The following is a 23,196-nucleotide window of genomic DNA, read 5'->3' as shown; positions in this document are numbered from 1 at the left end:
AATGCACCATGATGGCATCCCTGTTCTGTGCATTGCCTTCTGAGTGCCAAGACTCACAGAACTCAGATTGCTTTAGTCACTGGAGTCCAGACACTTTCTGTTCAGACACTTTTCATCCAAGCCTGAAAAGTTCCGAGAGACAGGAGAGGTAGCAGGGAAGCTCAGTAAGTTAATGCTCCATTCTGCTTGACTACTGTGTGCTCAAGGCTCATTGCGGGGAAGACACCAGATGCTTGGAACCTGCTTTCGAGAGATAGAACAGAATTCTTTGTCTGTGTTGTATGATGATCATGATTGGAGATTTTTAAGAGCAGGCGAGACAATCACCTGTCAGGGACGGTCTAGGTAATACTTAGTCCTGCCCTGAGTGCAGGGGACTGGACTAGATGACCTCTTGAGGTCCCTTCCAGTCCTACAATTCTATGAATAGAAAAAATGAATCCACAGTGAATCTTTAACGTATGGATGGGTAGAGCTTTTGGGGACAGCAAAGAACACAGCTCCTGGCATCCATATGTTAGGATCCATCATTTCTACCGCCTCTGCCCCGAATGGATTAACAGAAAGGGCCATTTTCTCTTTCAAATGGCATTCACTAGACCCCAAGGAGAGAGTTCAACATGAGGCTTAGGGATTACCCGCTTTCAGAACCATTTTCCTGAGCTGAAGATAGCGTGGTCTTCAGCTGCAGTCTGAGCCCTGGAGAGGACACCTCCCCCAGGGTTGGCAGGGCACCCTGGGGGAATTTTGCATTGCTACGGACTGTGTTATACCAGTTCTGTGCATAAACAGACGGTTTCAATCTCCAGGTTTGTCAATCTGGCATTAGAATAGCTCCACCCACAATTCATCACTGGTGGAGAATCTCTGGCACTTTCATGCCAGCACCCCAGCCCCAGCCACTCAAGCTTATAGTGGGCCTCACAGAGGAAGGTAACTTATAAAGGACACTTCCTTCCGGCGAGCAATCAGTTAATGCACCCAAGTACCCTAGGCAGTCCCTTATTTAGTGATTAAAATCAGTATCCTCTTACCAGAGTGCTCTGTGGATAGACTGCTGTGTCTACTCGGGGATTTGGTTCCCTCAGGAACGTTGACAGTTATGCCAAAGCTGTTAGCCAGGCTACCGCTGGCTGAGGAGATGGTGCTGTCGGAGCCCAGTGAGGTGTTGGATTGGGTCAGGGAGGACTTGTGGAGCTTGTTCTTGAAGAAACTGCCCTTGCCTTTGGATTTCTTGCGCCCTAGCTCATAGTCCTCCTCCATGTCGAGGGCCCCTGTGCTGCTGGGGATGATAGCAGAAGCAGATTCCAAGTCGTATTTCTTCTTCCCCTTCATTTTGTCCTTCAGCTTTCCAAAGGGCGACCGGGGCTTGTCTTTCATGGAAAGGTCGAACATGCTGGCCGTCAGGTTGTTGCGGGTAAACTGGATGGTGACCTGGATCTCTCCTCGCTCCTTCTCCTTTTTCCCGGCCTTGGAATGTAGCTTGTGCCACCTGGAATTTGAGAGAAAAGGGGAGAAGAGCCTGTTATTTCCAAGAACAATGACTGAGCCAGAAAGGACTGAGCTCAGAGGGAAAGGCCTAAGGCAAGAGAGAGAAGGAAAACAGAACCGATCAGGTCCACGCGGGTGCTCAGGGAATTAGCTGACATACTGCACAAGGGAGAGCACCTAGTCACTAAGACAATGCAAACAGTCTGCTCTTCAAATTATTTCATTTGCTGCTTCTCATAAGCCAGGGAACCCTGGTGATGGAGGCTTAGCTGCCATCAGTTTTGTTACATTCCTCAGAGCGGACGCTGGGGGTTCTCCTTGGAGCGGGTGTGGTCCGAGCTCACTCCCAGGACACAATCTGCACTTCTACAGCACCCTGTGTCCAAGAAACTTGGAGCACTGGACAAGATAGTGAATTAATTCTCTCCACCCTCCTCATGAGGTGAGGCAAGTTTTAGGATCCCCATTCCAAAAATGGAGACGCAGAGACCCAGAGAGGAAAAGTGACTACCCCAAGGTCATATGGCAACTAGCTGGCAGAGATGAGAAGAGAACACAGGTCTCCTGACCCCCAGCCCTGGACCTTCTCTCCACAAAGGACTGAAATTCCATCCCAAAGCCAGAGGGTGGATCCCTGTTGAAACAGCTTAGGTCGTCTGGTGAGAGGAAGCCAAGCTCTCTGGACAACTGGCTTGTGGTATCTCCTTCCACCCATGCTCTGGCTCCCTCCTCCTGCTTTAGGTATCTCCTCCCCCACACTTCCCAGCTGCTACTACCCTACCCGGTGTCGACTTCTCCACCACTCCAGGCTAATAAAGAGAAAGGCCTAATTTTTAAGGACCATGTTTTACTGCAAAGTGCCTAGGATTCTCTTCAGGCCTACACGTTGTATGAACACAGTGTGCCGTTACCTTACGCCAGCTTTGCTTGCTGTCTGGCTAGCTAAGTGTTCTAATGGACCACCGACCTTACGCATGAAGGTCAGAAGTTCCTTGTTTATATGAAGATCTCCGAGGCACAGGCTCCCAGATCACACACAGACAGGACACACAACAGCTTTGATCTGATAAGGGCAGCAGGCCAGAGCCCAGTAGGTACAAGCGCAAGGATTTCCTCCAGACGCTAATGGAGGCTAATTGTAGACAAGGGGCTCTACATAGGATGTTGTGGGATTCCACATGAGACTACAAAAGGCTGATAGACAAGAAACTCGCTGGCAGGCCTCCCACCTCAACCAAAGCTCGGTCACCACCAGGGACAAAGACGCTTCAAAGAGAACGTTACAAGCTTTCTGACAATGTCTGAGCCAGTCCAGAATCCGGCTCTCCCCGCTATGGGACAGTGTGTCCCTCAGGGCTCATGTGGGGTCAGTGGGTTGATGAGATTCATATATGCACACAACTCAGGGCATGAAGGTGCCATTTGTAAACAGACATTTTACCGATGCATGGCATATTCCTACGTTCAGTTCTCACCCTACTTCCACTAAGTAACTTGTCCACATTAAGACAAATTACCCTCCATAGTTATACTACATGTGCATTCCAGAGGAAGGCCCTAACTGATCATGTTTTAAAAATTACTAGTCTGTTAACATAGAATAGAATCACAGAAGATTAGAGTTGGAAGAGACCTCTAAGGATGGAGCCAAGCCGGGCCTTAAAAACCTCTAAGGATGGAGATTCTACCACCTCCCTAGGTAACCCATTCCAGAGCTTCCACCACCCTCCTAGGGAAATAGTCTTTCCTAATATCCAACCTAGATCTCCACGAACTTGCTGAGGGTGCAATCCATCTTATCATCCCATCAAACAGACAAGATGGATGAGGTAATATCTTTTATTGGACCAAGTTCTATTGGTGAGAGAGAACAGAAAATAAAAGATATTACCTCACCCAGCTTGTGTCTCTAATATCCTGGGACCAACATGACTACAACTACACTGCAAAGTCAATTAATACCTTCTAAAAGAAGATTGTGGTTAAAAGGAGAAGGGCTTGGAAATTGAAACTTAAGGCTCGACTTGAAGAGCAGATGGGCCCCCCCGTGCCCAAACTAACTGATTAGCTCTCCCAACCTGCATGCCCTGTGCCTGAATTTGAATTTGCCCTAAGGAGTGTCTATTAGAAAGGAAGAAGGTAGAAAAAAAACATTGTGGTATGGGAAAGGCAGGATAGCTGCATGGTCCAAGCACATATCTGGAAGCCAAAAGTTTCTTTATTCCAATCCTGGCTCCACTGCACATACCCCGCCCCCTTGGGCGAGGATGAGAGAAGAAACAGGTGACAGATGTGAAGTGCACGTACCACACTACTGGACGGTGCTCAGATACTATGGAACCTACATGCAACGGGGACCTTAATCCCTGTCTCCTGGGGAAAATCTCTTGCAGTATCCATTAGGCTGCAAGTTCCTTAGAGCAGGGACCAGTCTGTGTGTGTTTGCACAGCATCTAGTTCAACAGAAGCCAGTCCTAAACTGCAGAGCAAGAACAGACCAACCACTACTGCCCCAGCCACTGTCTCCATTTCCCATCCTAAACTGCTGTGGAGGGTATCTGGGTGGCCCCACAGATGGCTGAATTTCAACAGCATTTGAAATGATTCCTATGCAGTTTGTAAAGCTTTCTGGGATTCCTGGGGATGAAAGATGCCATGGCGCCCTTAAGGCCACTACCCCAATATCGCCTTCAAATCCCTCCAGCCAGCCTGACAATGACAGTGGGGTAGAGGGAGAAACTGGTGTTTCTAGGGTTAAACCCTCACAACTCAGAGCCATCCTGCTGCCAGCCTGATCGAATTACCTTCCCCCTTTCTCCTACCAGCTGGTCCTCCCTTGGGTCTGGTTTCAAAATCAGATGAGAATGTCTTTTGGGCAGGCCCTTGTCTTTGTGCGTCTGTGCAGCACCCAGCACCATGCGGCCGTGACCCCAAGCACAGCATCTGAGTGCTACCATAATACAAAGAAATTAACAGAAACTTATCGGGTGACCAGATGTCCCGATTTTATAGCGATCGTCCTGATTTTTGGGTCTCTCTCTTATATAGGCTCCTATTATCCCCCACGCCCTGTCCCGATTTTACACGCTTGCTGTCTGGTCACCCTAGAAACTTGGCATCTCTGTCAAGTGACTGGCTAGTTTCAGAGCCCACCTGGAACATTTTCCCAGGTCACATCGCCAACACGGCACCATCTGCATTGGGACAGCTGCAGAACACCTGGCCCCGCAGGGCTGCCTTTTCACACCTGGGAGAGGGGGAACGCTCCTTCAGCCCAGCCCAGCTTTGGCCTTGACGCTCTGAGCACTGCCAACTTTCGCTGATTTCAATGGGAGCAGCTCAGGACCAGGCCTCATCTGCCCTTGGCGTCCAAACAAGGATACCTACAGACTCGTGGTCGGTGCCTTCCTGGATGGATACCGCCAAGAACAGCAGCTCTGCAATGCTGCTTAGGAAAACTATCCCAGCAAGCAGGAGGAAAGTGCTGTGAACACACCTACTTCCCTCCAAGAAGTCCTGCAGCTAAAGTGTCTCCACGCCAGCTCCATGGAGGGTTTATGCAGCATAATTTCCTCCGGGGGCACTTCAGGAGCATAAGACAACAAGACACCACCCTGCGTGTCAGACACATTGCTTTGTTCTAGCCATATCACCTCCTGTTGGTCAGATTACAGGGAAGGTACCTACAGACATGCAGCATCCATGCCCAGTGTATTCAGGAGCACATCCTGCAAACCAAATAAGATCCCACGCTCTGCAATAAGTCACAGGCACCACCCCTCCCTGCACCACAGTGCCCCATCAATTTGAATTTCACAGCTAGGTATACACAACTTTGGCAGTTCAGCTTTCCTGTTAAAACAGGACAATAAGCAGCCATTTATTGATATTTTTATGCAAACAAAAATCTGGTCAGTCTTTCAAACCTAAAATACAAGCAGGGCCCCCCTGCGCCATTCCTGCGGGGTGTATACCACACAGTGACATCAGCAAGTGACAGGACAACCTGTCAGGGCTATGACAACTCAGGTCCCAGCACCTGCAAACCCTCTAAGGGAGGCTGCCAGTGAAATGTATGCAGTAGGACATGAGCTGTTAATGTGAATGTAAAGCTTTACTATAAATGCTCGGAGTAGAGATCATAGTATCTGGTCTGTGTTTTGCTTAAGGCTGGGTAAGGTTACTCAAAGCAGTATGAAAAAACAGAGGGAAAGAATCTCTCTGCACCGCTTCTGATCACATCGTAGGGTGGGAAGGGACCTCAAGAGACCATCTAGTCCAGCCCCACTCCACGAAGCAGGAATAAATAAGTTAGATCCTCCCTTGTCCAACCTGCTCCTAAAAACTTCCAATGACTGGGACTCCAAAACCTCCTTAGGTAACTCGTTCCAAGTGCTTAATTATCCCTATAGCTAAAAGCTTTCCCCAATATGTAACCCAGATTCCCCTTGTGGCCATTATTTCTTCCCCTGCCCTCAGTGGATCTGGAGAACAACTGATCACAGTCCTCTTCGTAACAAGATTTTACACAGTTGAAGACTGATGGCGGCAACTGCAGCTTGCCCACTGCCTTCAGCATCTTGGGCAAAGTGAAGGAGACCTGCCTTTGAAAAACAAACATGTCTGTAAGTCTGCCAGTGCTGCAAAAGTAAATGTGAGACAAGTGGACCAGCACTTGAATGAGACCAAACTAAGAGGTTGCAGAAGTGCTGCAAATTGGTTAGGCTACAATCTTCTAGCTTGACATTTGTCCAATGCCAACAGCATTTTATTAAGGAGGCTGTGTTGCTGATGGCTCTGTCTTTTCAGAGGAAATCCAGAGAGGTTCTGATGACCATTTAAGTGGTGCAATGATATCTTCAAAGAGATGATGGTAAACAAATTGCTGGTCCCACGCCGAACTCCGTTCAGTCCCTCAGTCTTTCTTGCAGTTGAGGTGGATGAAGCATTCTTCACGTCCTGCATGGCTGCTGTTAGACCATTGCCGTGTTCCACCCAAGAGGTGGCTGAGTTTCAGTGGTGGTGGCAGTTAATCCCCTACCTAGCTCACAAGTGTGTTAGGTTGAGAGTAATTCATAGTAAGAGAGACATAAGACCAGCCGTACTGGGTCAGACCAAAGGTCCATCTAGCCCAGTCTCCTGTCTTCCGACAGCAGTCAATGCCAGGTGACCCAGAGGGAATGAACAGAACAGAGAATTACCAAGTGATCCATCCCCTGTCACCCATTCCCAGCTTCTGGCAAACAGAGATTAGGGACACCATCCCTGCCCATCCTGGCTAATACCCATTGATGGACCCATCCTCCATCAATGGCTGGACCCACTATAGACATGAGTAGCAGAACTGAGAGATGAGTTTCTGGAACCTGCATCTCCTGCAATGGCATGGAGGGAAAGCATTTAGACCCTCTCCTCCCATCCCCAGCCCACCTATCCCCAACAAGGATACATGTGATTCCTCCCTCCCGCCCCACCAACTGCCAGCAACATTTCTCCCCGGGCTGCTGGCTGCTACATCAGAAAGAGAGGCAGTGAAATCCCCAGAGATGTGCTAATGATGGAAGTCAGCACAAACCACCCACTTGCAAAAGATATCCCCCCTCCGCACCCTTGGACATATCCAGAGAAATGCAGAGTCACCAGGGCTTATACTACAGCTGGGCCTCCAGTTGTACGTACAGAGTAAGTGAGAAGTCACTGGACCAAGTCTATCCCCACTACTCGGATGGCTCCAGCCACTGCAGGCTCTGCAAGCAGATAACGCACCAGAGAGCCAAGCGAGCACAATGCCATCTGGCACCGCTGCCCTGCATCGCTCTGCCCCATCTCCTCACCCTCCATTTAAAATCTCAGCTGAAATATCTTGCTGCAGCTGGTGCCTTCTAGAAGAAGAGGGGAATTCATCTTTATTTTACTGCAAAACATTCTGAGATACAGGACAGAGAGCACCATGCAAAACATGATGTGTCCTATCAGAGAATTCTGGAGAAAAGCAAGGAGGAGTCTTGTAACTATTACTTCATTATTTTAATCATGTGTGAGCAGAGGAGCTTCCTCTATTATAAAGGCAAGTTTACCACCACCACCACCACCTAATTACATAGCATGTCTCACACATATAGATCTTGAGTATTTTATAGGTCAACATAATTATCCCCATTTTACAGATCAGGAAATAGAGGCAGAGAGGTGCAGTGACTTGGCCAATGCCACAGTGAGGAAACTGGGCATAGAACCCAGGAGTCCTGACTCCCCACTTATCAAAGGAAGCCTCACTGGTAAAATTTAAGATACAAGTGAAATATGTGTCTGCATGAAATAATACAAGAATGTATTTGGGAGAGTCATGTAAGTTTCTAATTTTATGCCACAGACTGAAGTAAAATTACCTGGTTAAAATGTAACTGAGCTGCATTTTGACCTTATGGGGGCAGAAATGCAAATTGAGCCTACAGCCTCAAAACATCAGCCCTGTATTTTCCTTAACATCTGCTGACTCTGCTCAAAAGGCGCAAGCATCAGAGAGAGCTCATGGGCATAACGAGGCCAGGAAGGGGGTCGCTACACAGGAAGGGGCGCTCCTGTCTTTCAACAATGGGGAGGCTGCACAGGCGCTAAGCTGCAGGCTTGGATAGGGCTCGGATGGTCTCAGCAAGGTGTGGCTGGTTTTCCTGATGCAATGGTAAAAACCAGCTGCCTACCCTATACGGGTATTTCCAAGCATAGGAGAGGCTTCCAATTACATACTTAGGGGCTACTGAACATGTAAAGCATCGTTGCTCCCTAGCACATTAGCAGCAAGTTAACAGGCATTCAGTGCCTTTATTCACAGGAGACTGATTTGATCTCCCTTAACAACCAGGACCAGGCTGACTAGTAAATTGGAGCACAATGCAGCCTTCTCCCCTAGGGCACTGGTCACTCCTCATTTGCCCTTAGGTACCAGTCCACGAAGAACCAGACTACTTCACAAAGAAACCCAGGTGGCTGCCTTGCTGCAGCTCAGAGGAGGTCAAATGACTAGACATGCTGAGAGTCTGAGCTGCCATCTCCTGCCTAGAGGGGCTTCCAGCTCAGAGACCCAGGGATACTGGCAAGGCCGTGCTGACGGGCCTGCACTAGCGTTACCCATGCTGTACCTGTTCTTTGGCTTCAGCCTCTGGGGCTGCCTATTTGCAGCAGCGCTAAGATTCACTTCAAGACTCAGCCATAACAGTGAAACACTTTGCTAACAGAGGGCGAGCGTGCGTCTTCCCCTCAAACGCCTGTCATGCTACATTACAAGCAGGTAGTCTGGCCCATGGCTGTAACGAGCATGACACCCAGCAGCTAACATCCTTGAAAGGCATGTGGGGTAATGGCCCACGAATGGCAGACTCCCACGTGGCTGCAATCCTGCCACGACAGGGTGGTAAGCAACTCGCCAAAAGCAAAATGTGTGCCAATAAAAAATTAAATCTGCTGAAGAGGCTATTTAAATACCACAAAACCCACCAGCCTCGGGGAGCACCGAAGAGGGAAACGGTCCAGGCATCCATAACACAGGGGATCACGCTTAATCCCTGTCTGAAATCAGACGACTCGCTGATCGACCGTTAAGGCCAGAGCTCCCAGCTACCTGTTCTATAGCACTGTGTGCTAGGCACCTCTCAGATAAGGTATCAAGCATCCGTCCCTGACTCAAAGAGCATTTGTTCATAGTGGATATTAACGTTCAGTCTATACCAACCAGGCCTCGCTCAGAGCCACAGGCTACTTAGGCTCTGAGCAGCTTCCTGTCTCACGCCTTGCCAGCTACGACATCATAGGATAGAATAGCCTTATTTTAAAGGGGCATTCCTCCTTCCACTGCTGAGAAGCTGTAAGTATGGGTTCAGGGAAAGCTCCTGGTTTCTGGACTGTTTGGACCCTTACAGGGAAGTGTATCAGAGGCAAAGCGGAGATCCCCAGACACAATCCGGGTACCCTGAAAAGACTTTTGGGCAACTGGCTCTTTAATACATCACTGCCACCAGCTGGAATTACAAACCATGACCCACCTGTACATGTATTATTTATCTACTTTAACCTTGTAATAACTCGTTTCCTTTTCTTAGCTAATAAACCTTTAGTTCATTTACTATAGATTGGTTATCAGCATGGTCTTTGGTGTAAGTTCTGGAGTACCAACTGATCTGAGGTAAGTGACTTGTACCTTGGGACTGGGAGCAACCTGGTGTGGTGTGATTGCTGGTGTAAGCAACCATTGTCACAAAAGCCCAGTTGTCTGGGTGGCAAGATTGACTGGAGTGTCTAACGCAGGGTTGGGCAAACTTTTTGGCCCGAGGGCCACATCTGGGTATGGAAATTGTATGGGGAGGGGCGTCATGAATGCTCACAAAACTGGGGATTGAGATAGGGGGGGTGAGGTCTCCAGCTGGGGGTGTGGGCTCAGGGGTGAGGATGAGGGGTTGGGTGTGCAGGAGGATGCTCCAGAATGGGAGGGGGCTCCGGGCTGGGGCAGGGGGTTGGGGCACAGGAGAGGGTCACGGGTACAGGGTCCGGGCAGCGTTTACCTCAAGCAGCTCCCAGAAGCAGTGGCATGTCCCTCCTCTGTTTCCTATGTGGAGGCACAGCCAGGAGCCTCTGCGCGCTGCCCCATCTTCAGGTACCGTCCCTGCAGCTCCCATTGGCCATGGCTCCCAGCATAGGCGCCGACTCCGTGGGTGCTCCAGGGCTGGAGCACCCACAGGGAAAAAAATTGGTGGGTGCTCTGCACCCACTGGCAGCTCCCCACCCCAGCCCAGGTCATCTCCGCTTCCACCTTCCCTGCTTCTCCCCCTAGCTCCCAGTGCTTGCCCCTGCGAAACAGTTGTTTCACGGCGGCAAGTGCTGCGAGGGAGGGGGGAAAAGGGGGAACACGGCGTGCTTGGGGAAGAGGCAGAGCTGGGGCGGGGATTTGGGGAAGGAGTCCAATAGGGGAAGGAAGGGAGCAGAGACTTTGGGGAACAGGTTGGAATGGGGGCAGGGCAGGGCAGGGGCAGAATCGGGGCAGGGCTGGGGGGGAGGAATCTAGTACCCACCGCGCGGGGAAAAGTTGGTGCGGAGGCAGCGCTTGAGGAGGGGGTAACATGTGGAGCCCCCTGGCTGCTCCTACGTGTAGGAGCTAGAGGGGGAACATGCCCCTGCTTCCAGGAGCCACATGGAGTAGGGCAAGCCCTCAACCCCGCTCCCCGGCTGGAGCACCGGAACAAGGCAAGCCCCAGTTCCTGCTCCCTGCTGGGAGCTCGAGGACAAAATTAAAACATCTGAAGGGCCGCATGCGACTCCCAGGCTGTAGTTTGCCCACCCCTGGTCTAAGGGGACTGTCTATGACTCCATGGTAAGACTGCGATAATGATCCAGAGGTTCACATGTTACTGGCTTGGTGACATCCAATCACAGAACACACCGCCAGTTTGGGGCGTTTGCCCTATTTTCTGACAGTCAGCCCTGAGGTAGCCACTCACAGCTGTGAGCCACTCCAGACAGCGTGAGAGGTGGCTCCATGCAACAGAGGTTAGCGCACTGACTTGGATACATCAATGCCCATAAGGATGAGAGGGACCAGCCCCTGATGGATATGTAAAGCACACAGCAACTGAGTCAGGACTACTCTCCCTACCCCTCACCTTCTCCATTCAAAACATATTCCAGAGTTAGTCAAGAAATTCTTTGGCGTCACTGTCTGCGTGGCTCTAAAGGGATAGTCAGTGAAGACCATACCTGGTATCGGAAATGCAGGTAGGATTGTGATTGTATTTATCGACCCCTCAAACTGCTGCGGAAATGTTTCACCCACCTCTAGGACAAAAAAACTTTATCACATATGGTTTAGTTAGGGGACTGAGCATGTGGTTTGGAGGCAGGATACCCTGGTACCATTCCTGACTTGGATATTCTCCTGCAGTGCGGCATCCTTTAGGCACGCTACTTAATATCACACTTGAAAGATGGATAATTATTCCACTTTGTTACAGTGCTTTTGGACTGAAACCCCATACCTTATAGTGCAGTGGGCACCCCAGCTGTACACACTTCTTTGCATGGTCAACTTTAAAATCCATTGCTTAGATATTAAAATACTAGAGGTGCTTTCTGTGGCAGATGGTCCCTTTAAAGAGATCAATATCACAAGGCAACTGTTAATTGGGAGTCACATCTGGCTTGTCTTATTGCATGGGAGACTATCTCAGTGGGTGAAAGAAACAATAACTGCACAAACATTCCAGTGTAATATCAGCCGTATCAGAGGCCCCATCGCTGAACAGGCTGCAAACCAATCCAATTTTTGACCCCATTAAAGCCACCATAAAACACAATGCTACAGTATAGTCCAAAATACATCTTACAGGAGTGTGACATGGGTATCTGGGGTAGTTTGCCAAATGTTGCTCTTTGTTCCGACATAAGGTCAAGTCTGAAAGCTCAAAGTTATACACATCATGTTGTGCTGATCACTTCCAGAACACGACAGGCTGGGGATTGGAAGCAGAAAAACAAGAAGCCACAGAACTGTAAGCCCCAGAAGGAGCAGTCTTATTTGCAAAGCTGCTACAAGCAAAGCAGCAGAGTGTGTGCTTACACCTACTCAGACAGCTAGTTATAGCCTCAGCTCTGCCACAGACCTCTTGTGACCTTGGGCAAGTCACTTAATCACCGATTTAGTTTGCCCCTTCATAAACTACATAGAATTCTGACTACCTCATAAGGAAGTTAGTGTCTTTGAAAGATTTCAGATGCTCTGAGATATTGCTATGAAAGTCATTAAGTATGAAGTAGCATAATTAGCATCATGTTGAAACAGACACACACCCTCACCTACAAATTTCACTAACCTATTTTTAAACAGCCACTGCCAAGTTCAGTCAAAAAAATTGCAGTCAGAAGATGTAATCCCATTAGATCCCACAAGCTAAGAAGGATCAAACTGGTCCAGTACTTGCTATAGTGAGGTCTTCCATCCAACTAGTATCAATTCAGTCCTGAGTTCAAATCCACAGCAAGACACTAGAGGTGGTGCTGTATGGGAAATTTTTACAGAAAGTCTAAGTCTCAACATTTTGTTTTCGCATTTTATTTGGACTTTACAAAAAGTTGCTCGCTCTCAAATTACCTTCATTTGAGCAAAAAGATTAATTTTCAAACTATTAAATTCTGTTTTGAGAAGTCAGGAGGAAATCTGAAAGCTTTATAGCACACACACATTTGCTGGGACCTTCAGGAAGATAGGGTAGACCAATTCTTACTGCCAAAGTTTTGCACAAAGAAGTCAAGACATTTCCAGGCATAAAATTGCAAATATGTTCCCCAGCGTTTCATGGGGAAAAAACATATCCCAACTGTATCATGTATCAGTTCGTTACAAGCTATTTAGAGAAAGAACAAAATCACCAAGAAAGGAGCGAAATTTAGAACAGTCCCAGGGTGTAACCAGAAGTAATGGAATGAAGAAAAGGGAAGGAATTTCAGCTGAATATCGAGAAACTATTAGGTTCCTGATTGGGAGATCATCAAGCCATGGAACGTGACCCCAAGGGAAAGAGTGGAAGCCCATTGTTTGAGAAATTTAAAAGCTAGACTGGACAAAGCCCTAGAAAATTATCCGTAAGGAACCATCCTGTACTGGCCAAGGGAAATGCACTAGATCAGTGTTTCTCAACGACCAGTCTGTGGACCGGCAAGGATTCCTGAGATCTCCCTGACACAGTTTAGGAAGGCAGCGAGCCAATCCCTAGTATCAGAAAGGTTGAGCAACATTACATTAGATGACTAGGCACAGTAGAGAAAAAAATATTAGTTTGGTGAAGGATCAGGTCCAGCATTTAGGATTCGTGTGAGATCTATAGAAGTCAGGTATATTTCACCACCACAGGACCAGTCTGACAGAACAGCAGCTATCTCAACACACAGGGCAGCCTACACCAAAAGGAAGCAAACTGACCAATGCCTCCTTTCTACTGATAGGATGTTTGCAAAGATTTTTTTTTTTTAAAAAAAGCCACAGTTACGGAAAGCCCCTGTGGAAAGAGAACTTGCAAGGGGACTACACCCTTTCCAGGCTGGCAGCAAAGAAGTTGATGTAGCGTCAACAAGATTTAAAGAAGTGCTGGCCCCAGGGCAGACAGCCCTCCTGTTATCAAAGCACAACGCTCTGGCTGTGCAACAAAAATACCTTCACTAATTAAACTTAGTGGAGGGAGGTGCCAGGAGATCTGGGGTCTATTCCCAGCTTTGCCACTGCTCTGACGCATGACCCCGAGCAAGTCACTTTACCTCTGTGACTCAGTTTCCTAGGTTTACCACCCTCTCGTGCACCTCCAGATCTGCAGCTGCAATGCGCTGTGTTAGAGGCGGGGTGAGGATGGTGAGAGTTTAGAGGTAATCTGAAGGTTTTCTTCAATTGTGATTTTTCAGTGCACAGAAGTTGGTGCTGGGGATTATGTTATGCAAAGTCTTCAGTTCGGATAGCACTTGACACATGGGCACACACTAGTTCAAGGAACCCTCCCAACAGCCCAGGGAGGGAGCAGTGTTCTTGTGGCCATTTTAGGCATAGGGGCAGATCACAGTTTCCCCAGGCCCATGCAGCAGGGCCAGGATTATGGAATCTCAGGAATTCCTGGCTTCCAGTCCCAGGACTCTCTTTGGGAGGTGGAGCACTCTCACTAAGTGCAAGATCACCCAGTGCAAGCCACACAGCCAGCGCAGGACTTAATTCCCCATCTATTCTCCAGCAACTCCTCTGGTCTAATTTTAAAGTGACAACCAACAAGGCTCCCAGCATTTTCTGTGGGAGGCTGTTCCGCAGCTCTATACACTTCACTATGTCCACAGATCTTTAGTTGTCATTTAGCGGAGAGCTCTTAATGTCTCCTAATTCAGGGCCTCTGACTCATCACCCAGTGACACAACGGGAAAAGCTCTCAGTGAGTTCCGCAGGAACAAGGCTGGGGCTTCAGTCAACCGACTGGATCGCCGTAATCATTTCCATTGCTCTTCCTCTGCACTCTTGATTCAATGCCCCTCCTTTGTGGATACATGCACTCCCTGCCCATCCATTGCTGCGAGCAGGCTACACAAGTGCCCTGTCTCTCCAGAGTTCCAGTCTTGGAACAGATTTGGATCAAATTCCTGCAGGTTAGAATCCCTCCCACACAGTGCTTGTGCTGGCAAATAACGGAGCAGGGGTGAGAATGTATTAGAGAAATAACCACACCCTGCATGGAGCTTGCAGATGTACACAGAGCCCTAAAACTGCTCAGTTTGATGCCAACAAGCTATTAAGAAACCAGTGACAGGTGACTCAGGCAGATTCTTTCCATTAAGAGGGTGGTGGAAACACTGTTTGGAATAAACTGCAGCCAAAGCAAATAATTTTTATTAGCCTGTAGCTCAGTTGAGAGCAGGAACTGGAATAAGTGCAGACAAATGGAAAGGATGCAGCAAACAAAGGCAGAGGAATGGTGGATTGATTAGTTTTACAACGTCAGGAAAAGAATTAACAAGTAATTTTTAAATATTACCTCATATAAAGAGATTAGATGTGTCAGCTTGAGGGGAAACAGACTATAAGAAAGAACCTAATATCCTGTTAAAATATGACTCATTGCTAACTGGATAGTAACAAGTTATCTTCTCCCATTGTGTCTCTTATATTATGGTCCTCTAAAATTAATCTGAGATCAGATGAAGGTATTTTTGAAACTCAAACAAGAGGCATGTTTTTACAAAATATCAATATAGCCCTAGCAAAACAACTGCTCTAGCTATCAAAGAAGGGCACTTGTCATTAATGAGACTTATACACATTTAATAATCTACTATTTACCCGTAAACAGTAGATTATGAAATAAACTGACAATTTCAGAGGTAAAACCTGGCTTGCATCCCAACGACTAGCAGACATATTTAAAAAAGGCAGCGTTAAGTCAAATACGGCTCAAACTTCAGCCTTAAGGTTTTTTTAAAAGCTTCCATTAATACCTAAGATGAATGGAAATGCCTTCGTTTAGTTTAGAAAGATTTTGGAAGAGGGAACGTCTCCCTATACACTTCCTCTCCCACTGGTAAGGATTAATCCTGCAAGAAGGAACTGGTGCATCTGAGCATTGTGTATAAGTGCTCTGTAAACGGCTGGCACCCTGCGAATGACAAGTGTTAAACATTTCCATGCCTTTTTACAAAATTCCAGTGGAAACAGTTCTTGAGCAAACACTTCTGTAGAGCGTTTGCAACCAGGACGCTACAGAATCCTGCTAGAGAATCTAAAGGAGACACTAACTCGAGGGGTGTGAACCTGGCAGGTCTCTGTTTCTGGGATCAGTACAGATTTCCTGGCCTACAGCAGCAAAGATAAAAGCAGGGGTACTGCACAACTGTCTCATTTTCACAAGAGCCTTTTCATTACTACTTTGTCCTCTCGCTCACCCCTCCTCCCACCTCTTTTGTCCATTTCTTCTCCCTTTGGCATCTTTTCAATTGGAGATTGTGAGCTCTCTAGGGTAGGGCCGGTGGGTGTGTTTGTGCAGCGCCTAGCACAGTGGAGCCCTAATCCCCAACTGGGGCATCTAAGAGCCACTGCAATGTAAAAATAAAGCGGATGTTTTTCAAGACCATCCACCCCTCCCTCCTGCCAGAAACCGGAATCCACACACAGAGCTCTGAATTCGGGTTGATTTGAAATGCTGCAGTGGAAGGATCTTCTAAGGCCAGCGTAGGTTCTGCGAGTCAGCGCTTGACTGAGATTTGCATGGCCCAACAAACAGCTCAGGTGGTGCAAGCTACGTGGTTCATTCATCTTTTCAGGACATTTATCAGCACGTCCAGCAGCATTCCCCGCAACACGCGCCCACCCCTTTAATAGTTTGCTTCACACAAAATCTAATCTCGTCCCTCACTTCCCTTCACACTCACTCGCGCCCAACTCATGTGCCACCCTCCCCAGCACCACCACCTATGTCACCTCCCACGCATCTCTCCACGGCTCTTATTCCTCTACCCCGCTACGCCTAGAGCAACTTCCTCACCCACCACAACAAGCAACCCCACAAGTTCCCTCATCACCACCACTCATCCCTGCCCTGTGCCTTGACCTAGCCCTCGATGCTGTCATCACCTTGGAAAGCACAGAAGCCACCCAGACAGGACCCAATTCACACCAAGTTGGTGTGCCAGCCTCTCTCTACCCTTGTCTGCATTTGGTCCTAGTTTAGATTAAAAGTTCCCTGCCCCTCTTTTTGCAGAGCACCATCCCCACGTGGCATCACAGAAACGAATAAAGACACCTCCAAGGGACCTGCAGACACAAGGTGTTGATAAGACACGGAGCCTCCAGGATGAAGTCAATGATTCCTGGGTAAGGCTGGGACATCGTGACACCAGGAGCTGTTCAGAGGCCAACAGTCTCTCCTGTTCAAGTTGTTACATGCTGTCCCACACCTTCATGTCCCAGTGCTCTAACCCTGGTGCAAGTGTTAGGGGACAGATGCCAGGATCACAAGCGGGCTTCCTGCTTGACAGTGAGAGACTGAACAGGTTGCAGACCCCGAACTCGCCTCTCTTCCGCAGGCCTGGCCCAGCCAGTGCAGGGCTCCATAGGACAAGCTGCGAGCGCCGTACCTGCTTGACAGGTAGAGGTCTTAAGCATCTGATAACCAAGCTGCTCTCCTCATCTCTCTCCAGTGGTCTCATTGCACGTTGTGAGAGGTCCATTCTCTACCACAAATGAGGTCTGCCATGAATTAACATCAGGAGTGGGACACATTGAATCTGATCAGTGCTGGGTTTATGCAGGATGTGATTTGGGCTTCTACTCAAGCCACATGCCTCACCCTAAGGAGTTCAGCCAGGAAGCAGGCTTCCCCCACCCCTACAGATCAGTCTCCCACATCTCCACAGTGGAAGGCTCCAAACCTTGCACTCTTGAGAATGAGGATGCTTTTAATTTTCAGTGACAAGCCATTTCCAGCAGGAATCAACTGCTCCCATGACCTACAGGTGTCCTCTCCTCCCTGCTGCAAACAGGGCACTGCCTATGAAGTTGCTACAGCTTCTTGAGGTGACAGCCGCCACCATTTGCTCCTGGCCCTGTCCTCTCCACCCACCCCACGCCTCCCCCCAGTGTGTGGTGCCCAGATGAGTGTCCTGAAAGTTTACTCTGCAAGGGATCCCCCCCACCACTTGGAAAGGGCGCGTGAAGTCTTGCCAGGTGAGTGGCCAGTTTCCCTTCCATGCTGCAGACCATTGAGATGGACACAGCGGAAACCGAGCCAATCAATGTTCAAAACCCCCATGTGCCCAGATTAGCCATCCCAGGATGGGGTTCGGGAGTTACCAGCTTCCCCCCAAAAAGTCTCCCCACATGGCAGGGAGAGCTCAGGAGCGAGCAGGGAGAAAACCTGGGTCCAAAACAAGTTTGTGGAGGCAAGTTTATATATCCCACCGTGTACCCTCATTTGCTGGGCATACAGACTAAACCAGACGCACTCTGGGATGAAGTCCCACTGCTACAGGCAGTGTTACCAACACAACACAGCTCTGTCAGTTAGCCGGCCACACTAGTTAGCTGGCAGTTAGCTGGCCATGCTTCGTCCACCTTCTGGGACCATTAGTTGCCTCCCCGTCAGCACCTTCCCTAATGTCTTGGGGAGAGTGGAGCACAGGCAGTCGTTAAAAACCAAAGCCAGACAGTCTCTGAAGTTCCTGTCGGAGCCTGGGAAACAGCATGTTTGCCATCAGCCAGACAGCAGAGCTACCCACACCTGCGCTGCACTCCTTCTGCTCGCCTCCCAGGAATCCAATCCCTGCAACTTTTGAAAACCAGTCCTGGCTTGAACCTTTCCCAGGGCAAACAGCTGCCAAGTGAGACCAGCAACTGAACCCTTAGGGACTAAGCTTATGTCCAAATTCCCCTTGGTTCCATCCATGCGCACTGGGCCCATGCTAATCCCCTTCTTCACTGGGACGTGCAGTCTGGGAAAGTCATTCTTTGTTCACAGCCCTCTGCCCCCTTTGCTGGCTTGAAGCTCTGTATAACCACAAAGCTGGCCCAGTGGGTGACCCTCCCCCAAAATACCCCACAGGGCAGCCTTCTGCAGCGCAACACAGGAGCTTAATTAAAGCCAGTGTGAGGACCTGTCAAAGCTCGTTTCCCTCACACGGGAAACGGCTGGTTCCACCAGGCTGAACAAAGAGCCAGCAAAAGAATATGCGAGGCCCAGGAATGAGGGGGAATGCAGCTGTTGGGAAGTTTCCCTGACCCAGAGCAAGGCCAGGCTGGAGGGTTCTCAGCTGACTGCTTTGACCCACGCAGATCCCTTATCGGAAGGGCTCCAAGGGTGCCCATGATGCCTCCTAAGTGTGCTCACTGCCATGTACTTTGGCCAAACCGGACAGTCTCTACGCAAAAGAATAAACGGATACAAATCTGACATCAGGAATCATAACATCAAAACCCAGGAGAACACTTCAACCTCTCTGGTCACTCAATAACAGACCTAAAAGTGGCAATTCTTCAACAAAAAACCTTCAAAAACCAGACTCCAGTGTGAAACTGCAGAACTGGAATTAATTTGCAAACTGGACACCATCAGATTAGGCCTGAATAAAGACTGGGAATGGTTGGGTCATTACAAAACCTAAACTTCATTCCCCATTAGTAATTTCTCCCTACTGTTACTCACACCTTCTTGTCAACTGTCTGTAATGGGCCACTCTCTTACCACTTCAGAAGTTATTTTTCCTCCCTTGGTATCCTGCTGTTAATTGATTTATCTCATTAGACTGACCTCACACTTGGTGGGGGTTGCCTTTACCCTTTCATGTATTTATACAATGAAAGGGCAGCAGGTCTTCCATTTTTCAGAGGAGAGAGACTTCTGCTGCCGCCTACCCTCCACCTCTCCCTCGGAAGCAGATGGCAATCTTGCTCCCTGGCTAGGAAGCTGGAGACTTGCTAGAAACAGACTCTCGTGGTTCCCCCCAGGATAAAATGATGCGAGCTCTCTGCCCCGGCCAACCCACTTCAGAGCCCGCACAGCTAAGAGAGAGGAGGGAAAAGAGAGAGAGAAGAATGCAAGCTGAAGGTGACAGGAGGCCTGTTCAATCACCCAGTTTGTCTCCCAAGGGAGTGGCTTTCCAACGACCAATCTATTGCTCTGCTTTGTAAGCGGCCCACACTCCATCTCACCCAGTCAACAGCCATTATTAGCACTGATCCAGAGTGCCACCCACTCCATTTGCAACCCCCTTCGAGCCCCACAGGATCACTGTCATCTAAACGAACAGGTGCAGCAATCCCACAACATACACCCAGCAGCTACAATGAAAGCCCATTTCCTGTCCAACCACTTCCGTTTTCCCAGCGATACACCTTGGCTGAACGTCAGTGGGAACAGCAGACTGCAGAACAGTGGGTAAAAGGCGGGTTTGGAGGGGAAATAAAAACAGAGCAGCCTCTATTCTGCACTTACTGCAGCTGGGATCTGCCAGAATAAGCTGTGATGTGCTGGGAAGAGATTTTCAGGGAAGGAAAACACACAGGCCCACTCTGACTGCATCAGATACAGAAAATCACAGCTCACGCGCACAGTCTGCTTCGGCGACTGCGACCTAAGCAAGCCCTGGTCAACACGACGACGTCACTCAGGGGCATGAATAACCCACACCCCTGAGCAATGTAGTTACACTGACCTAAGCGCTGGCATAGAGTGCGCTATGTTGGCAGGAGACCTTCGCTGTCTGGACATACCCTAGTCAGGGTCAGTTATGAGAACATAGGTGCTGACTCCGTGAGTGCTCTGGGGCTGGAGCACCCACGGGGAAAAATTGGTGGGTGCTCTGCACCCACTGGCAGCTCCCCAAGTCGCCCCAGCTCACCTCTGCCTCCACTTCACCTCCGCCCCTTAGTGCGCCACCGCATCCTGCTTCTACCCCCTCCCTCCCAGCACTTGTGGCGTGAAACAGCTGTTTCACGCAGCAAGAGCTGAGAGGGAGGGGGACGAGGAGGAAGAACGCAGCACACTCAGGGAAGAGGCGGGGCTGGGATTTGGGGAGGGATCCAATATGGGTAGGGAGGGGGCGGAGTTGGGGCAGGGACGAGCATCCACTGGTGCCAAGGAAAGTTGGCGCCTGTGACTCAGCATTCCCGTAGTGCCCGGACACTCCAGCCATGATCATGGCCCCATCGTGCTGGGGGCTGTACAAACGTACAGCAAGACAGGCCCTGCCCCGAAGAGCTCCCAGGCTAAGATGCAATGGGTGAAACAACAGCAGGATAGTCTGCGTAACCACATGTTCGGTAGGAGCACAAGCAGATGGGTCCAGGTCGGTTAATAAATTGCTCGTTTGAACCCTTGCCTAACCCCTGTTTCTCTTCATACTAGCCTAACAGCTGCCTATTCACTAACTTTTTATTTTATGTATTTTAATCCTTGGGCCTTTATTCTTCCCCCAACCTTCTGCCTTTTATTTTGTTTTCTTTCCTAAGTTTGTCCGGCCAGAGAGGGAGGAGGGTTGTCAGTAGCAACAGTGGTGGGATGGAGCGGTCAAGAGGGGAAACTGAGGCACCGAAGGCAGAGACACAGAGGAGAAGAGAGGCTAGGGATGGGCGGAGGCGAGCCGAAGGGAAGAGAAGCTGAATGACAGAGTAAGCAGCTCACGGTGGTGTCTATAAGACAGCCCAGTCCATTCGCTGCAGCAGGGGGATTCTGGAGACCAAAGAGTCGCTGTGACAGAGAGACAGGCAGGATGGTGAGAAAGCCCATCTCCTCATGTTGCAGTTCTGGATTCCAAAGCTCTTCCCCTGAAGGCCTTGGGCTACCTGCAAGGACCCGGCACTGCACAGCGGAGCTCCCGTTTGGTGGGCCATTTTAAGGACAAAGTACTAGAGGAGGGGGCTGCAGAAGGGAACTAGAGACCAACAGAACCGCCAGTCGGGGGCACTCGGAGATCTGCCAAGCAAGGCAAGTCAGCGGTACCACAATGGCAAACCTCCCACCTCTCCAGGGCATGACACATCCTATGTGCTGGCAAGCTGCTTCCATGGTGCCCCTCCGTGCACCTGCTACCGTAACAGGCCCATGTACTGCAATAACGAGCTACTCATTGACACCGCACCTTTCATCCCAGAAGGCTTTACAAACCCCATGTGGGGATCAGTTTAGCCACCGGCGAGATGCTGTCACTGCTGGGACGGGACGGGACGGGACTTGAGAGAGGGTCAGTTTGGCCATGGAGAACAGCCCAAACACCACCTGCCATCAGATGTGCCATAACATCTCATGTCTGGGCCCCCCCAGCAGGACACCCGCATGCCGTCTCTGTTGAAAAACACTCTCCTTGCATTGCTATGGACGCCAGTGAATGGGTAGCCAGAGTGCAATTCATTCAGCTGAAAGCTCGGGAACCTCCAGGGCATGCAGCAGCTCAGACTACCAACCCCCACCGAACCATCTCTGCCTTTCCTCCCTGATCATCTCCCTTTCCCTGCCACTCTGCAATCAGCTTCCACTCTTCCCACCCGACCCGACCCAGAGCGGACCATGCAAGGGACAGAAGGGATATGAAGGTACAGGGTCAAAGCCCACCTTTCATTATGCCCCGAGGACCCCACCGAAGTCAAAGGAGCTCCTTGGCATACATCAAGGGCAGGATGGTCCCACAAGAAGCTATTTTCAAGCATAAAGTTTGTTTTAAAGCAGCCCAGTTGTGTGTGGAGAGGGGAGATGGACAAGAAAGTATGAAATTCAGTGCTGTGCGCTGGCAACTCTGAACATTTCAAGCCTTATTCATTCCCAGAGAAGCAGCAGGCCTTGCTTTCCTCACGCTGCACTGGCGCTGTGGTCTCTGACAAAGCAAAGTGTTCAAAGCCTAACGCAGAACAAACAGCTGGCAAAAGAAGAGGGGCACCAAGACATTGATTAATAAGGGGATCTAAGCCAGGGAGGGTGCTGAGAGCACAGGTTTCCCCAATGGTCAGCGTCTGGATCGCTGCCATGTTTCTGCTTTACATAAGTGACCTAGATAAAGGAGGCAAACGGAAGCAGAGAGGCTTGTTGAATTGGGAGTGTGACAGACACGGATCAATGCTTTCCCCTTATTGCGAAGTACCCCGACAGCAGGGCCGGCTTTAGGCCGATTCCAGGGCCGGCTTTAGGCACATTTTTAATTTATTTTTATTTATTTATTTTACTTACCCCAGTCCCCGGCTGCGGTCTGCTCTGGGGTCTTCCATGGTCCCGCTCTCCCAACTAGAGCTCCAGCTGGGGCGGCGGGGCTTTGCCGCTCTCCGGCCGGGAGAGCGGGGGCGCGGGGCTTTGCCGCTCTCCGGACGGGAGAGCGGGGGCGGCGGGGCTTTGCCGCTCTCGGGTCACCGCCACTCCCACGGGGGTGTGCACAGGTGGTCCCAAGCGATCCCGCACCCCTCCATTGAAGCATGGTGTCAGGTTACCTGCTCGGAAACTGCAGGACAAGCTGGACATGGGGCTGGCTGGAGCAGGGCAGGGGTTGACTGAGAGGTAGGTGGCTGCAGGCAGGAAAGGGTGTGGGCTAGTTAAGACCGGGAGTGTGAAGCGGGCTGGCTCGGCAGGCCACAGGGGGTGCAGGCAGGGTTTGCAGGCTGGAGACAGAGGATGCGGGACTGGCTGCTTCAGGCAGTGGGGTGCAAAGCAGGAGGTTAGAAACTGG

General features: G+C 49.8%; 1 protein-coding gene across 3 annotated transcripts in view; it reads right to left on the bottom strand.

Moving 5' to 3' along the window:
• The window catches only part of RAB11FIP5 (RAB11 family interacting protein 5), a 111,385-nt gene that overhangs the window by 41,794 nt on the left and 46,395 nt on the right, over positions 1-23,196 (bottom strand). For all 3 annotated transcript variants that reach the window (XR_012656009.1, XM_032764851.2, XM_032764849.2), the window contains exon 2: positions 1,035-1,492. Coding sequence is in view for 2 of the 3 variants with exons in the window: in XM_032764851.2 (XP_032620742.1) it covers positions 1,035-1,492 (458 nt within the window). In the remaining variant the exon portion in view is untranslated. The remainder of the gene's footprint in view (positions 1-1,034; positions 1,493-23,196) is intronic.

Source organism: Chelonoidis abingdonii, chromosome 5 (genome assembly GCF_003597395.2).
Source record: "Chelonoidis abingdonii isolate Lonesome George chromosome 5, CheloAbing_2.0, whole genome shotgun sequence".
In the NCBI taxonomy this organism is placed as follows: domain Eukaryota; kingdom Metazoa; phylum Chordata; order Testudines; family Testudinidae; genus Chelonoidis; species Chelonoidis abingdonii.
Note: the sequence above shows the minus strand (reverse complement) of the source record. Positions and strands in the feature narration are given on the sequence as shown.